Genomic DNA, 18,006 nt, shown 5'->3' with positions numbered 1-18,006 from the left:
CTTTTCCATCTTCCTTTAATTCAATCCGGGTCGACAACGATTTGTCCCACTTCATCCTTCAAGCAACTCACCCCCATCACATCACACCTCTCTTTCGCTATCTGCTTTGCAATCCTGAATACTGCTTTCTGACTCTCTTCCGAATCCAAGCATTCTCCAAACATTTTCCGACATGCCTCCTGCGCCTTTGCTACCTCTTTCTTTGCAGCCTTCCTGGCTGCCTTATAACTTTCATGCTCTGCTGTTTCTGCTCCCGTACCCTTCGCCTTCTGCCACTCCTTGAACTTCTTCCTCTTCTCGTCAATCCTCTTTCCAACTTCATCATCCCACCACCATGTTTCCGAGTGCCTCGGTGGTCCTTTTGTCCATCCACATACTTCACCAACGGCTCCCAACAGACAAGCTTTCATTGACATCCAACCACTTTCAATCTCAACCACATCATCCTCGACCCTACTCAGCCTCTCTTTTAATGCCTCCCTTACTGTCACCTCTTTCAACCTCCACAACTTCATTCTCGGTTGGTACTTCACCCGCCGAGCTCTCCTCGCACCTTTCACCCTTATGTCGCAGACAACCAAGTGGTGCTGTCAAACGGCCTCCTCCCCGGGATCACCTTTGTGTCCCGGAGGTGCCCCCTATCTCGCCTACGCACCATCAGGTAGTCAACGGTTGTCGTCGACCCACCTGACGTGTATGTAACAAGCTTATTATCTTTCTGGAACTGAGTATTACAAATCAACAAATCAGCTCCATCAGCAAACTCCAAAATCCTTTCACCTTCTCCATTTCTCACACCATATCCGTAACCCCCATGAACTCCGTCAAAACCATCCATACTCCTTCCCACATGTCCATTTAGGTCTCCTCCTACAACAACAACTTCCTCAACTTTCACGTTTTCCATCAGCTTCTCTATTGCACACCAGAACTTGTCCTTCTCTTCATCGCTCCGACCAACCTGCGGAGCATATCCCGAGATGATGTTCACCAAGAGCTTTCCAATCATCATTTTCACCATCATCAACCTATCACTCACTCTAGTCACACTCACCACACTGTCTACAAACTCCTCAGAAAACAGGACACCAACACCATGCACGCCCTCCAGGCACCCTTGCCACATAAACTTAATTAGAAGAGGGGATGTTTGATAATTAGTGCAAATTGTATATGTCTACTGTAATTAATTAGTGTAAGTTGTATGTACGTGTGTGTGTGTTTGATCATCAATTAGTGTAAATTGTATGTGTGTTTGATAATTCATTAGTGTAAAATGTATATGTCGACTATAATTTATTAGTGGTGCTTTGTACACTTGGTGGAGGCTCGTGTAAGGGCTAACACATTAAACACACAATAAAGGGAGCAGAAGACAAGAGAAGGAGAGAGATTGGAAGCACATCAGTCGAGAACAGGGACAACGGGAGATCTGTGGAAGGGAGAGGGATTGGCCAGGGTTAACGGGATAAACCAGATGGACACTACAGGGCTGCTTCAGGAAAACAATCAGGGATTTTTTTAAGGAGGTGGATTTGGGGTGTATTAATGGGGGTAGAAAAGATGAAGGTTTTGGATGGGTGAAGATAAGAGATGGTGGTGAACAGCTGTTTTGAAGACCCGGAGGGAGGAGTGGGATTGAAGGAGAGTGTGGGAGTTTGTTCCAGAGGTGGGGAAAGAAAAGGAATGGAAAGAGTGAAGGTGAGCAGAGAGTCTTTATTTTGACAGTTTCACAGAACAGGGTTTCTGGCAGATCTTGTGCGTCCTGAAGGAATATTTGGGGGACAGAGCACAGACAGAGCTGGGGGAGCTAGGCCGGAGAGGATTCGGTAGAAGACAGAAAGACCACCTACCTGCCTGCGGTGATAGAGTGAAAGGCGCTCAGAATCAGCTTCATCGTGGGAGATTCCAATGATTCTAAAAGCTTTGGTTTATACAGCATGAAGCTGAGTTAGGTGTGAGGCAGAAGCACCAGCCCAGAGGGGGAGAGCAGTATTCCATCAAGATGCGGATAACAGCTTTGTACGTGTTGAGGAGCTCAGGTGTGCCAAAAAATGACTTTGCATGACAGAGGGTGCCCAGTCAGCGACTGGTGTTGGAGGCCAGCTTGGAAATGTGGTTTTCCCAAGAAAGATTCTCACCAACCCTCTTTAAGAGGTTCAGTCACTCAATCTCTTGGGTCTCACTCTCAGCCATGAACTCTCTTGGGAAAGTCACATTTCCAAGCTGGCCTCCAAGGCCAGATGATGACTGTGCATCCTCCATCGTGCAGTCCTTCCTTGGCACACATTAGCTCCTCACCACCTACAAGGCCTAAATCGGCAGCTTGATTGAGTGCTGCTCTCCTGTCTGGGCTAGCACCCCTGCATCACACATCGCTCGCCTTGATGCCATGGATACGAAGGCCTTAAAGATCATTGGAATCTCACGCAATGAAGCCGAGTCTATGGGTATCGCTTTTCTTCTGCCTCCTTTCCAGTCTTGTACCCTCACCACATCCTCGTGTTTTGTCCTACCCCCAGGTATATGACTGACGCAAGCAGTCCATCAATAACCCTCCCCCCCCCCCCCCCCCCCCCCCCAGTGAAACTGCCTAAATTCAGAACCACTGCTCACTTCCACTTATTTGTTTATTTTTCCCCACCTGTGGAACCAATTTCCAGACTCTCTTCAATGTCATTCAATATTCAATCCCCACCCCTCCAACATTTTGCCTCTGTGTCCATGGTGTCCTCCCCCTTGCGTTCATGCCTACCATTGAACCCCTACCTGCTACCTGTTTGTCCATTCCCTTATGTTTCTCCCTCCTTCCTGTTGGCGTTTCCCCCTTATCGCGCTGTTCCTGAACTTGTAAATTTGTTTCATTAAGAACCAAGACTAAAGGGTGGATTGAGGGTCTGGTTGACCTTGTGCACCTATTTTCAGATACGGTGGAAGAACGATTACAGATTTACCTGGATGTTGGGCGGGCGTTCCCTCGGGCCCTCACACCGAAACGTCTGCCTCTTTCCTTTGTTTCCGGTGAGTAAACGGACTTATGTGTCACGCACGGCTCAGGGTCTGATATGCCGGAAGAGCTGGGATGTGGTGAATTGAGAACAGTGTGTTTGCACCTCGTCATTGAGCCGCCATCACCGAGAAATGGCCTGTATTCTTTAATTGATTTTCCAAATACTTCAGAGAACAGACTGCAAGGGGTTTTGGTAAATTTATTATTATTGGGTAAATGCACAATAATAATCGTACTTATTTTAGAAAGAGGTGAAAATGCGGTTGAACGAGCAGGTGCAGGTTTTTTTTAACTTCAGGGGAAAAAAGAAATTGATGCATGTGATTTCTTTGTTTATTATTTAGTCACAATAAAATTCCATACCCCAGGTCCAAATGCTCTGAAATTTGCTCTACCACATTATTGTAGCATGTGCTCGGTCAAAGTCACAATAAAACAAAATAGCAATTTTAAATTGAATCATTGTTAAAACTAGAAATAAAGGCTCTTTGGCTAATCGGTGCCGAGAGGGGCGGAAATGGCTTAACAGTTCGGCATGTTGCGTTTGATGGTGAATTATTTGTCAGGAAATCAAACCAATGCCATTTTAGGAGGGTCACTCCAAAAGTAATGCCCCACAATCTTTGTGCAACATGTGCCAATTTGATTCATACAGTTGAAAAAACTTCACTTGCTGATGGGTTTTAATCTATACACAGTCATGGCCAAAAATATTGGCACCCTTGCACTTTTTTCAAATAATTCACAAATTGTTTCGGAAAAAAAGTTGAAATTGACAAAAGTATTTGGTCTCCACAATTCTTTGTTTCAATGTTAATTTTACAGAACCTTTGTTTTTGATTCAGAACTTAATATATCCTTTTAAATCAGAAAATAAAAAGAAATGGCATTGACAAAATTATTGACACCCCAGACTTAATATTTGGTAGCATGGGTTTTGGACAAAATAACTGCAGTCAAGTGCTTCCTATAGCCATGAATGAGCTTCCTACACCTCTCTACTGGCAGCTTGTCCCACTCTTGTGCAAACTGCTCCAGTTCTCCCAGATTTGAAGGGTGCCTTCTCCCAACTACTGTTTTCAGATCTCCCCACAGGTGTTCAATGGGATTTAGATCTGGGCTCGTTGCTGGCTTCTTCAGAAAAGTTCAGCATTTTGTCTTGCACCATTCCTGGGTGCTTTTTGAGGTGTGCTTGGGGTCATTGTCCTGCTGCAAGACCCATGACCTTCGACGGAGACTTAGCTTTCTGACACCGGGTTGAACATTGCGCTCTAAAATGCCTTGGTAATCTCTTGATTTCATGATGCCATGCACACATTCATGGTACTCTGTGCCAGAGGCAGCACAGCCACCCCAAAACATCACTAATCCTCCATGTTTGACTGTAGGGAAGGTTTTCTTTTCTTTGAAGGCTTCATTTTGTTTTCTGTAAACATAGAGATGATGTGCTTTACCACAAAGCTCTAATTTGGTCTCCACTGTCGAGAGGAGATTCTCCCAGAAGGATTTTGGCTTGTTCAGGTGTGTTTTGGAAACCTCCAATCGGGCTTTCTTACGTCTCTCTCTCAGCACAGGTGGCCCTTCACGTGACTCGTGGTGGTCCCTCTCGGCTCTCCCCCCGTTGGTATTTTTGTGCACATAAGATTGTTCACGGTTCTGTTTAAATATTATTTAAATATGTATAACCTTTCCCCTTCAGTGTTTTACTCAGTGGTATTTTACAACATGCTGTTTTTCTTCCTATTTAAAAGGCTTTTCTCAATTTCCTCTCCAACTCATTCCACCTCAAAAAAAAGAAATTCAATATCTTATACGTCTCCCTCACTACATGGTCTAAATTCACATTCATTCCATCCCTCCTCCATCATTCTGAACCGGATTGCTAACTTGAAAATCACAACAAACCCAATTTGTTTTCAATGTTCGTCTTTCATTAATCATCCACTTTCTAAACTCCCCTCTTGCCCCTCCCATCCAAATCCCTCCCCTTGCACCTACACTCCTAAACTCCCCCCTTGCCCCGCCACTCTTAAACTCCCCCCCTACCCCTCCACTCCTGAACTCCCCCCTTGCCCTTCCACTCCTGAACTCCCCCCTTGCCCTTCCCCTCCTAAACTCCCCCCTCACTCCTCCCCTTCAAAACTCCCCCCCAACCCCTCCCATTCAAATCTCCCCCCATACCATTCCTCTCCAATTCTCCCTCCTCCCCCCTCCTCCTCAAAGCTGCCTCCTCCCCACTTCGTCTCCCTTCTATCTCATACCTCCACCCCCCCCAACCTTCTTCTTTCCTCTGCCCCCCCTCAAACAACCCCTCTCTGTGCCTCATCCCTTCACCTTCAAACCTTTCATCCTCCTCATCCTTCCCTTTCTTGGAACTCTTCTGCAATCGCTGACACACTAACAACTGCTCTCCCTACCTCCCCCTCTCATCCTTCATCTTACCCTACTCCTCCCCTCCCCTGTCCTGTACCCGATGCTCCCCCTCTCTCTTCATTAACGGTATGGACCTCAAACATCCGGGGCCTTCGCTCAAACCTGACTGATCTCTCCATACAGGTTGCTTCTGACAATCCAGACTTGATCTGCTTAACAGAGACTTTCCTCCTTCAAGATGTCTCTGATTCCTTAATATCTCTTCCTGGTTACTCCCTCCTCCGGTATGATAGACCTGAGCCTCGGCCTGGTGGTGGGGTGGCTATCTTTATCAAAAACTCTCTTCCTCACTCTCCTTGCACTGCCCTCTCTCCTCCTCACCCCCAGGAGTACCTCTGGCTACGGCTTCCTCTCCGCTCCCACCTTTTGTTCATATGTGTTCTGTACCGTCCCCCAAACAGTGATGACTCCATCTACATTTCACTGTCTGACAACATGGACCAACTTCTATCCACTCATCCCAACTCTCTCTTCCTCATATGTGGTGACTTCAATTGTCATCATGCCACCTGGTTGGGTGTGGGTTCCTCTCTCACCAGTCATGGCACCTCAGCAAAGGACTTCTGTGACTCACTGGGATTGACACAATCTGTCAATTTCCCGACCCGGATCTCAGCCAATGGAGTATCTTCTCTTCTAGACTTGGTTATGACTAACTTCCCTGCTAATGTCTGCTGCTCTTCTTCTGCTCCAATCGGTTCTTCTGATCATGTGCTTGTCAAAGTGGACATCTCTCTGGCCATTCTCAGAGAGCCTCCTCAGCGTCGACGAGTCTGGCATTTCACTCAGGCCGACTGGGACGGTTTTCAAGCAGCCATCAATCGTCTGGATTGGTCTCCCATCTCCACTGCCTCTGACATCAATTCTTCCTGGGAATTCTTCCAAAGCAAACTGATCTCTCTCATGCACAGATTTATCCCATCTCGCCTTCAGTTGTCTTACCCTTCCTCCCGTCCATGGTACACTGAATCTTGTGGTGAGGCAGTTGCCCTGAAACAACTTGCCCTTGCCTCTTGGAAGGCTAATCCAACTGAAGGAAATCTCAGTTCCTTCCACCAAGCTCGGAACAAGTGTGTGTCTACCCTCAGGAGTGCCAGGAAGCACTATCTCTCCTCACTCAAGAATGAACTCTCAAACCTGTCTCCTTCCTCCAAATCCTGGTGGCGTCTGGTCAAATCCGTTTCTGGTGTTTGTTCCCCCTCCATCCCCTCCCTTACCTCAAATGGCCACACAGTTGACATCGCACGTGACAAAGCCGAATGCCTCAACTCTGTGTTTGCCTCAAAATCCTTAGTCCCAAACCCATCTCTCTCTGTTCCCACCTTTCCCAGTCGAACCAAACTGCTCCTGGACTCTGTGACCTTCTCTCCTGACAAGGTGGAGGAGTTTTTGTCAAACCTCGACTCTGATTCTGCAACTGGACCAGATGGCATCAGCCCACGGGTCCTAAAATCCTGCTCTGCCGCTCTATCTCACCCTCTCTCTGTTCTTTTCACCCTATCCTTTGCTCAAGGTCATCTGCCAGCATCCTGGAAATCAGCAAACATTACCGCTTTACACAAAAAAGGTGCAAAAACAGATCCTTGCAACTACAGACCAATCAGCCTGCTCCCAATTATCAGCAAAGTCATGGAATCCATCATTGCTTCGGATATGAAATCTTTCCTCTTCTCCAATGGCTTGATCTCTGATCATCAATTTGGTTTCAGACCAGGTCACTCTACTCTGGACATGCTGCTTCTGCTGTCTCAACAATGGATGGAGGTCCTCAATGCCAAACAGGAAATCAGAGCTGTCTCCCTTGACATATCACGTGCCTTCGATACGGTCTGGCACCCAGCTCTGCTCACCAAACTCTCCTCCTATGGTATCCATGGAAATCTCCATGCATGGCTTGCGGACTTCCTCTCTGGTCGTAGTCAACGTGTGGCCCTGAATGGATTTCTCTCATCTCCCCTTCCCGTTCAGGCTGGAGTTCCCCAAGGCAGTGTGCTTGGCCCTGTGCTTTTTCTGGTCTTTATCAATGATCTCTCCGACTCTCTGGAAAATCCTCTGTATCTCTTTGCTGATGACTCCACTCTCTGCCGCTCCATTCCTCTTCCCTCAGATCGGCAGTCTGCAGCCCCCTCACTCTCTGAAGACCTGGACAAAATCACAGACTGGTCAAACATGTGGAACATGTCTTTCAATCCTGACAAATCTCACACTCTTACTATGTCTCTCCGAAAAGATCGACTGGACAACCCTCCCATCTACTTTCTCAACAATCCTCTCCAAGAAGTTCTGTCGCTCAAGCTTTTGGGTCTCACCATCTGCCATGATCTTTCTTGGGAAAACCACATTTCCAAGCTGGCCTCCAAAGCCAGTCGCCGACTGGGCATCCTCCGTCGTGCGAAGTCCTTCCTAGGCACACCTGAGCTCCTCACCACATACAAGGCTTTCATCCGCAGCTCAATGGAATACTGTTCTCCCCTATGGGCTGGTGCTCCTGCTTCACACCTGGCTCGGCTTCACGCTGTTGAATCCAAAGCTTTCAGAATCATTGGAATCTCCCGCGATGAAGCTATCTCTGAGGACCTTTCACTCACTCACCGCAGGCAGGTAGGTGGTCTTTCTGTCTTCTACCGACTCCTCTCCGGCCTTGCTCCCCCAGCTCTCTCTGTGCTCTGTCCCCCAAATATTCCTACAGGTCGCACAAGATCTGCCAGCCACCCTCTGATGGTTAAACTGCCGAAATCTCGGCTCTCTGCTCACCTTCACTCTTTCATTCCTCTTTTCTCCCGCCTCTGGAACAAACTCCCACACTCACTTCAATCACACTCCTCCCTCCAGGTCTTCAAAACAGCTGTTCACCACCATCTCTTATCTTCCCCCATCCAAAACCTTGATCTTTTCTACCCCCACTAATTCACCCCAGATCCACCTTGTTTGAAATTCCAACTTCTTTCCTGGAAGTCTTGGCAGTGTCCATATGTTTTATACCTCTCCCACCCCCCCCCCTTCCCATGCCTCCCCCCCAAAGCCCTCTCCCTCCCACAGTTCTCTCGATGTCTCCATGTCTCTCGGTCCCTGCTCTCAAATGTTGTGTTTGTGTCCTTCCCCCTCTCTCCCCATCTTGTCTACCGCTCCCGATGTTATTTGTTTTGTGTGTCTGTTTGTCTTTCTGTGTGATTAATGTTCGCTCTTTCACGAGCCTCGATCTTGTATACAAAAAAAAGAAGAAAAAAAAAAAAAAAAAAAGCAGTGGGGTCCTCCTGGGTCTCCTACCATAGAACCCCCTTTCTTTGAGTTGGCGACGGATGGTGCGAGTTGAAACTGCTGTACCTTGCTTGTGTCTGAAGGTCAGCTTGAATCTGTTTGGCAGTTGATCGAGGTGCTTTCTCCACCATTCGAACAATCCTTTGCTGCAATCTTCTATCAAGTTTTCTCTTGCGGCCACGTCCAGGGAGGTTGGCTTCAGTGCCAAGGGCCTTAAACTTCCTGATAGCATTACGATCGGGGGACACAGGAACCTCAAGGTCTCTGGAGATGGACTTGTCCCGTGGAGATTGTCCATGCCTGGCTACAATCTTGTGTCGGACCTCCTCAGACAATTCTCTGGTTTTCTTTCTTTTCTCCATGCTCATTGCAGTACACACAGTGTCACAAAACAACAGAATGACTCCTTTTCCACATTCAAACTGGTTGAATGAGTGATTTTTTTTATCACAGGCGAGTTCAATTTCAAAGTAAAGGAGAATCACCTGCTTGAAATCTAATTATTTCTAACTTCTAAAAGGTGCCAATAATATTGTTCGGGCCATTTTAGGATTTCTGTGTGGAATACGTGAAGATTTAGTAATTTATTCGGCTTTTTTTTTTTTTTTTTTTTTTTTGTATACAATATCGAGGCTCGTGAAAGAGCGAACATTAATCACACAGAAAGACAAACAGACACATAAAACAAATAACATCGGGAGCGGTAGACAAGATGGGGAGAGAGGGGGAAGGACACAAACACAACATTTGAGAGCAGGGACCGAAAGACATGGAGACATCGAGAGAACTGTGGGAGGGAGAGGGCTTTGGGGGGGAGGCATGGGAAGGGGGGGGGGGGGGTGGGTGGGAGAGGTATAAAACATATGGACACTGCTAGGACTTCCAGGAAAGAAGTTGGAATTTCAAACAAGGTGGATCTGGGGTGAATTAGTGGGGGTAGAAAAGATCAAGGTTTTGGATGGGGGAAGATAAGAGATGGTGGTGAACAGCTGTTTTAAAGACCTGGAGGGAGGAGTGTGATTGAAGTGAGTGTGGGAGTTTGTTCCAGAGGTGGGAGAAAAGAGGAATGAAAGAGTGAAGGTGAGCAGAGAGCCGAGATTTCGGCAGTTTAACCATCAGAGGGTTGCTGGCAGATCTTGTGCGACCTGTAGGAATATTTGGGGGACAGAGCACTGAGAGAGCTGGGGGAGCAAGGCCGGAATCGTTCCACTGCAAACGAAATAAATACATATGTTGATACCAAAATATTTTTTAATTTCAAGATTTTTCTGGAAGAAATGGTGCATTATTTGAAAAAAAGTGCAAGGGTGCCAATATCTTTGGCCGCGACTATGTAGGGCGCCCCTTTGTATGAACTTTTGTAGAGAATTACTTGGTTCTTCCTGAGAACACAAGGGTAGTCCAGCATGCACACAAGATTTTTTGAATGTCCATTATTTTATTTTTTTATTTTTTGTATTCAAGATGGAGGCTCGTGTAAGAGCTAACATTAATCACAAAAAAACAAACTGACACATAAAGCATATGATAAAGGGAGCGGGAGACAAGATGGGGAGAGAGAGAGGGAAGCACACAAGTACAACATTAGAGAACAGGGACATCCGGAGATCTGTGGGAGGGAGAGGGTTTCGGGGGAGGAGGCATGGGAAAGGGTGGGGGGTGGAGGAGTGGGAGAGGTAAAAAAACACATGGACACTGCGAGAACTTCCAGGAAGGAAGTCGGTATTTCAAAAAAAGGCCTTGGTAATCTCCTGATTTCATGATGCCATGCACACATTCATGGTACTCTGTGCCAGAGGCAGGGTGGGATTGAAGAGAGTGAGGGAGTTTGTTCCAGAGGTGGGAGAAAAGAGCAATGAAAGAGTGAAGGTGAGCAGAGAGTCTTGATTTTGGCAGTTTCACCATAAGAGAGTTGCTGGCAGATCTTGTGCATCCTGCAGGAATATTTGGGGGACAGAGCACAGACAGAGCTGGGAGAGCTCGGCCGGAGAGGAGTCGGCAGAAGACAGAAATACCACCAACCTGCCTGCGGTGAGTGAGTGAAAGACCCTCGGAGTTAGCTTCATCGCGGGAGATTCCAATGATTCTGAAAGCTTTGGTTTCAACAGCGTGAAGCCGAGCCGGGTGTGAGGCAGGAGCACCAGCCCAGAGGGGAGAACAGTATTCCATTCTGCTGCAGATGAAAGCCTTGTATGTGGTGAGGAGCTCAGGTGTGCCAGGGAAGGACTTCGCACGACGGAGGATGCCCAGTTGGCGACTGGCTTTGGAGGCCAGATTGGAAATGTGGTTTTCCCAGGAAAGATCATGGCAGATAGTGAGACCCAAAAGCTTGAGTGACAGAACTTATTGGAGAGGATTGTTGAGAATGTAGATGGGAGGGTTGTCCAGACTGTCTTTTCGGACAGACGTAGTGAGTGTGAGATTTGTCAGGATTGAAAGACATGTTCCACTTGTTTGACCAGTCTGTGATTTTTGTCCAAGTCTGCAGAGAGCGAGGAGGCTGCAGACTTCCGATCTGAGGGATGAGGAATGGAGCGGCAGAGAGTGGAGTCATCAGCAAAGAGATAGAGAGGATTTTCAAGAGAGTCAGAGAGATAATTGATGAAGACCAGAAAAAGCACAGGGCCCAGAACACTGCCTCGGGGAACTCCAGCCTGAACAGGAAGGGGAAATGAGAGAAATCCATTCAGGGCCACATGTTGACTACGACCAGAGGAAGTCCGCAAGCGATGCATGAAGATTTCTATGGACACCATAGGAGGAGATTTTGGTGAGCAGAGCGGCGTGCCAGACCGTATCGAAGGCACGTGATATATCAAGGGAGACAGCTCTGATTTCCTGTGTGGCATTGAGGACCTCCATCCATTGTTGAGACATCAGAAGCAGCATGTCCAGAGTAGAATGACCTGGTCTGAATCCAAATTGATGATCTGAGATCAAGCCATTGGAGAAGAGGAAGGATTTGATGTCAGATGCGATGATGGATTCCATGACCTTGCTGATTATTGGGAGCTATTGGGAGGATTATTGTGAGGGAAAGGAGAATGACGAACTTACCTGGACGGCTTCCACCAGACGTCTTCGCACCAATTAAATCAAACGACACGGAATTAAAATTGCAGCAAATAAACAGGTTAAATGAAAATAAATGCCAGGAAACAAGAAAATGCATGATAAAACTAATATCCTAAGTGGGACGTCCCCTTACCTAGCCGTATGCACACAAAGGGAAAATAAAGGTGAAAATAAATGCGTTTGTTTCGCGGCACATAGCTCTGAGCAGCTCCTGAACCCTGTCGGGAATCGTCCAGGCCTTGAGCGCGCAATCCGGGCGCGGCACAGGCCCTGGTGGGAAGTAGGCCTCAGCGCGCCCTCGTTCACTCAGCCGCGCTCATCCTCACGATCTTCCAGACTTCCAATGTCCCCGGCGCAAGATAGTAACAAAATGTTCACGTGCTCGTCAATGAATCCCCCTCGCGCAAGAGCGCTATGAACTCCGACCGTTCGTTGTGGAATCCTGAAGCAGAGCAAGATATAAAATCATGACCGTTCTCGATGAATGTCCCTCGCTCAAGAGCGCACCGTATATGTGACCGTTTGCTCTGGAGGCCAGCCTGGAGAGGGCGATCAAACCAAAGAGACAAAATGTCGGGAACACCAATGTTCGCCACCAAACCCCGAAAATGAGAGATAAAATGTCGGCCCACCAACTCCTTTGTACTCGAGGCTGACGTGCTCCGACGACGTCTGTGTGTCCGCTCCTCTCAGCTAGTGCCATGTCATCGCTCTTGGTGTCCTGACCAATCACTGTTCTTCAGGGGCATGGCCTCCCGGACCTGCCTACTCTTGTGACCACCCGTCAGTGGTATCATCGGTGGTTCTATGTCCCGGTTCCGGTCGCTTTTATTTAGTGTTCGAAATGCATGATTTCTTGCTTTCTGTGTGTGCTGCATTGTCATAAGGAACAGAGGAAAAATAACAGAGGCCATTACATACAGGGGATTAATTACGCATAATCCCTAACTAATTAACATAACCCCACCCCTCTCATGGGGACACTTACATGTACTTGCACAACATCCGGTTTCCGAATTTCCTACTTGTGATACGTGGGGTTTCTTTTTCTTCACGACAGTCGGAGCACACTACCTATACAATTCTACCTGGACTGAGGTAATCATTGCCTACCCACTACAAACGTAACAATATTTTTTTGGAAGATAATCAAACAATGCAAAAAACAAACAAAATGGAATAAAACAAGCGTTACGCCTCGGTCCCCCATCATTGAAGTGATGAGTTGACAAAGTGGAAGACGGAAGGCGGCCATCTTGGATTTTGACGTGGCGACCCAATTTTCGATAGCGTTCTCCCTTATGCGTCGATACACCCACACACCAGATTAGAAGTTAGTAGTTCGTTTATTTTTCAAGATATTTCGCTCACAAGGTTCAGACATATATGTGGCCATCTTGGATTTTGACGTGGCGACCCAATTTTCAATAGCGTTCTTCCTTATGCCTAGATACACCCACACACCAGATTAGAAGTTGGTACTTCGCTTATTTTTCAAGAAATTCCGCCCACAAGGTTCAGACATACATGGCGGCGGCCATCTTGGATTTTGACGTGGGTTGCACCCACACACCAAATTAGAATTCGGTCCTTCGCGCACGGATGGAGGGGAAAACCATAGTCCCCCTTTCGCTCCGCGGTGCGACGGGGGACAATAATATAAAATAGGTCCAGCATTTGAATAACAGTACGCCAAACAACAAAAAGTGATGAGTGTCTCACCATGCAGGTTCAAAAAGCAAACGAACAGTAAGACCCATAAACTATCAAAGCTCGTGAAACTCATAAAATCATGAGAATAAAATAATGTTTTCCTTTGCCAGTCATTGAAGCAGTAATCTGATTTCAAAGATGCTAAATCAATCGAATAACTAACGAAAAGTCGATGTGAGCAGGCAAAGCTCACAAGAGGAAATAAAAGCCAGACACACGTCACATGGCAATGGAAGGACGTCATGGATGAGTCAGCGTCATCCGTCCAAGTTTAGCAATCTCCACGAGGACCTAATGCCATGCTAATGAGGTTATTAGGCAACAAAACTATGTTGAAAATACCTCTGTTCTCCCAGACTCGAGAACTCAATAAGAAGGGGGTAAAGGTTTATACAAAAAAAATTTCTATCTATAAAACTAAACTTTTCCCTCAAACCTGAATGAATTTTTTTGTATTTATACCACTGAATTATTTGTAACTAAATTGGAGGGAATTCAAGGAGGCTCAGATCATGCAAAGAAACAAGACCGACAATTAAACGACGGCATAGCCAGGTTTGCATCTGCTGAGTGGAGGATCTGCTGTTTCAGTCATGTGACCAGATCCTCAGCTCTGATTGGTGGACGTTTGTGAGGGACATACACTGGACGGACAGACAAATGCTGTTCCAGATGGCATTGCCCTACGTGCTGAGCTGTAAAAATATGGCTGCCGAACCACGTGAACAATGACATCGATAATTTTTCTTTTCTGACCAATTTATCCCCAGATCACACTCCATAAATTTCATATTGATTGGATGAAGCATTGTACTTGTGGATTTATGATGTCATAATGAAGGCACCTATGACATCACCATTAACATATGTTATTCCCCATGGGGAGCACTTTATAATGAGCCATTTTTCAATTTTTGAAAAGCTGTTTTGTTCCAGATGTTCCAAACGGGAGGGTCTTGATTGTGGACCGTGTGCTTCTTCGAAAACCTGGGGGGAGAGAGGTGGAAGTTACAAAGCAGGGAAAGAGCAAAGGGTGCAATACCAGAAAGGTAGAAGACAAAGAGACCACTGACCTGTCTGCGATGGTAAAGTGGAAGGACCCATCGACTCAGCTTCAGCAAGGGAGATTCCAATGATCTTGAAGGCCTTGGTGTCTGGCATCAAACTGAGCAAGGTTTAAGGCAAGGCCCCAGATGGGAGAGCAAAACTTCATTAAACTGCAGTGGAAAAAAACAAAAACACTGAAATTGCAAAAAGATATTTATTTTAAACCTATCACGAGGTAATCGTTACAAGCAACCGCTGCCCTAACTCCCAACTCAAAAACAACGAAGTTATTCAGGCTTAATTGTGATCCTGTAACTTGCACAATCTGATTGGTACACTACATGACCAAAAGTATGCAGACACCCGAACATCTAACATCTCATTCCAAAATCATGGGCATTATAGGGAGTTGGTCCCCCCTTTGCTGCTACAACAGCCTCCACTCTTCTGGGAGGCTTTCCACTAGATGTTGGAACATTGCTGTGGGGATTTGCTTCCATTCAGCCAAAAGAGCATTAGTGAGGTTGGGCACTGATGTTGGGTGATTAGGCCTGGCTCACAGTCGGTGTTACAATTCATCCCAAAGGTGTTCGATGGGGTTGAGGTTGGAGTTCTGTGCAGGCCAGTGAAGTTCTTCCACACCGATCTCGACAAACCATTTCTGTATAGACCTCACTTTGTGTACGGGGGCATTTCCATGCTGAAACAGGAAAGGGCCTTCCCCAAACTGTTGCCACAAAGTTGGAAGCACACAATTGTCTCGACTCTAGAATGTCATTGTATGCTGTAGCGTTAAGATTTCCCCTTCATTGGAACTAAGGGGCCTAGCGCGAACCATGAAAAACAGCCCCAGACCATTATTCTTCCTCCACCAAACTTTACAGTTGGCACTATGCATTCGGGCAGGTAGCGTTCTCCTGGCATCCGCCAAACACAGATTCGTCCGTCGGATTGCCAGATGGTGAAGCGTGATTCATCACTCCTGAGAACACATTTCCACTGCTCCAGAGTGCAATGGCGACGAGCTTTACACACCACTCCAGCCGACGCCTGGCATTGCTCATGGTGATCTTAGGCTTGTGTGCGGCTGCTCGGCCATGGAAACCCATTTCATGAAGCTCCCGACAAACGGTTGTTGTGCTGACGTTGTTGTGCCCGATAAACAGCAGAGGCAGTTTGGAACTCGATAGTGAGTGATGCAACCGAGGGTAGACTATCTTTACGTGCTTCAGCACTCGGCGGTCCCATTCTGTGAGCTTGTGTGGCCTACCACTTCTCGGCTGAGCTGTTGTTGCTCCTATACGTTTCCACTTCACAATAACAGCATTTACAGTTGACCAGGGCAGATGTAGCAGGGCAGAAATTTGGCGAAATTACTTGTTGGAAATGTGGCATCCTATGACTGTGCCATGTTGAAAGTCACTGAGCTCTTCAGTACAGCCCATTCTACTGCCGATGTTTGTCTATGGAAATTGCATGGCTGTGTGCTTGATTATATATACATGTCAGCAATGGGTGTGGCTGAAACAGCCGAATCCACTAATTAGAAGGGGTGTCCGCATACTGTTGGTCATGTCGTGTATATGTCCTTATCCTGCATATCATGTATGGACAAAGTTCTCCATTAACTTTATAAAAGTTTGCTCGACACAAAATAAAATGTTTAACATGTGGGAGTTTTTGTCCCATGGATATCGCAGGTTGATTTAGCTCTGCTGGTGACGTTTGAGCTCGTTGCGTGATCCGTGCAAATGTGCCACATTGTGTTCATGGGGGTCATGGGTTGGTATGCATTTTATTTTTTAATTATTGGTTCCTTTCCAGGAGACCGTTTCAAATCCATGTTGGATATATACCTCCGTCAAAACCTGAGTAAAGGCTGCCACCCACTCTTTGTCTCTCTCAAACCGCTTTACCACAATCCTGAAAAGGTGAATTTGCATTTCGTTTGAAAGTTTCATCGTCACCTGGTTTATGGAAATGGTTGAACATCAACCTGGGTTTTGTTCTTTTGAAGTTCTCTTGAGTATAAAGCTGTTTGTTTTTTGCATGGTTTTGGTTTTTGTATTTTACCTTTTGCATTCCAGTGATCGTGTGAGAACCAAAAACCATATATAGAGTTTTCGTCACCATGGTGCCTCCATCAGTGGTATTTGTGCTTTGCAGGTGGTTGTGATAGAGGATCTCATCTTGATGTATGAGAAAAATCTACGGACAATCAGCCAGTATTACCCTGATGGTAATTGCCCGATTAAAAAATGAAATAGACCCTCGATTGCTCAGCTTGTCCTTTAAAATGCATCACACTGAGCCCTGTCTTGGTATTGTATGTGAATACCCCTTTAGGGGAACTGGAGCCTCCAAGCTCTCTGCTATGGGTTCAACACTTCTTGGCACAGCACTACGATGCGTGTGGGGACACGCAGCGGGCACTGCGCTACATTAATGCTGCAATTGACAGCACGCCTACACTGATTGAGTTGTTTTACGTAAAGGCCAGGATTTGTAAGGTAATGTGCCCTGATCAACGCTTGGCTGTCAAGACCCCCTTCTTCAGGCCTCCTCAACATGATTGCTTATTGTGACCTCTGAGGAATGCAATTCTGTCTTATTCCCATTGAGTGCCATGCTGTGGTTGAGACCGAGCCTTGTTTTGCTTCCAGCATGCTGGTGACCCCCTGGAGGCCGCGCGGTGGATGGACGAAGCACAGTCGTTGGACACAGCTGATCGTTTCATCAACTCAAAGTGTGCGAAGTACCAGCTACGTGCTCGCCTTGTGCGAGAGGCTGAAGAAATGTGTGCAAAGTTCACTCGTGTACGTTTATTTGTTCGGGCATGTGTACACACCTGGCTGTAGCTGTGCGTATAGGCGCACGACTCTCCGCTTGCACCCAAATCTGTGCGTGCATGTCCGCATGTGTGTACGCGTGATGGTTTGCTCGCCTGCCTCAAATAACCAAGTCGCTTGCACCACAAACCTTCACAAGGCATCTTCCACCTTCCAATCATTCGCTCTCTCGTGCTCTCTTCCCTTCACCCCGCAGGAGGGAGCTCCTCCAATGGAGAACCTGAATGAAATGCAGTGCATGTGGTTTCAGGTTGAGTGTGCTTCTGCATACCGTGCACTCCATCGTTATGGAGATGCATTGAAAAAGTGCCATGAAATTGAACGGGTAACGGTCCCTTCCTTTGCTTTTATTTCACATTTTGATTATCTTCTCATTTATGTTTATCTTGCCCACATTATCATTTTCTCACTACCTGCTGCTAAATCCCAAACCTTCTCACACTGTACCACCAGCGTTTTTTCTTGTTTTGTTTCTTTGCCATGTTTTTCATCTGATAGTTTGTCGAGTTCAGCCATTATTAACAATATTTGGTTTGCTACATATCTTTCACTCTCAGTTGTTTCAAGAAAATGACAAAAGTCAGGGAATGTGTGATTAAAGTGTTGCGAATGCTCCCTTCG

The 18,006-nt window shown here is 46.6% G+C and overlaps 1 protein-coding gene across 1 annotated transcript in view; it reads left to right on the top strand.

Annotated features, from left to right (window-relative positions):
* Positions 1-18,006, top strand: part of LOC137418021 (N-alpha-acetyltransferase 15, NatA auxiliary subunit) — a 132,685-nt gene that overhangs the window by 98,530 nt on the left and 16,149 nt on the right. The window contains exons 8-13 of the mRNA XM_078776060.1: positions 2,926-3,021; positions 16,361-16,467; positions 16,703-16,775; positions 16,883-17,046; positions 17,200-17,352; positions 17,582-17,710. Coding sequence (XP_078632186.1) covers positions 2,926-3,021; positions 16,361-16,467; positions 16,703-16,775; positions 16,883-17,046; positions 17,200-17,352; positions 17,582-17,710 — 722 coding nt within the window. The remainder of the gene's footprint in view (positions 1-2,925; positions 3,022-16,360; positions 16,468-16,702; positions 16,776-16,882; positions 17,047-17,199; positions 17,353-17,581; positions 17,711-18,006) is intronic.

Source organism: Myxine glutinosa, chromosome 1 (genome assembly GCF_964187855.1).
Source record: "Myxine glutinosa chromosome 1, kmMyxGlut1.1, whole genome shotgun sequence".
Lineage (NCBI taxonomy): Eukaryota > Metazoa > Chordata > Myxini > Myxiniformes > Myxinidae > Myxine > Myxine glutinosa.
This window is presented reverse-complemented; position numbering and strand designations above follow the sequence as displayed.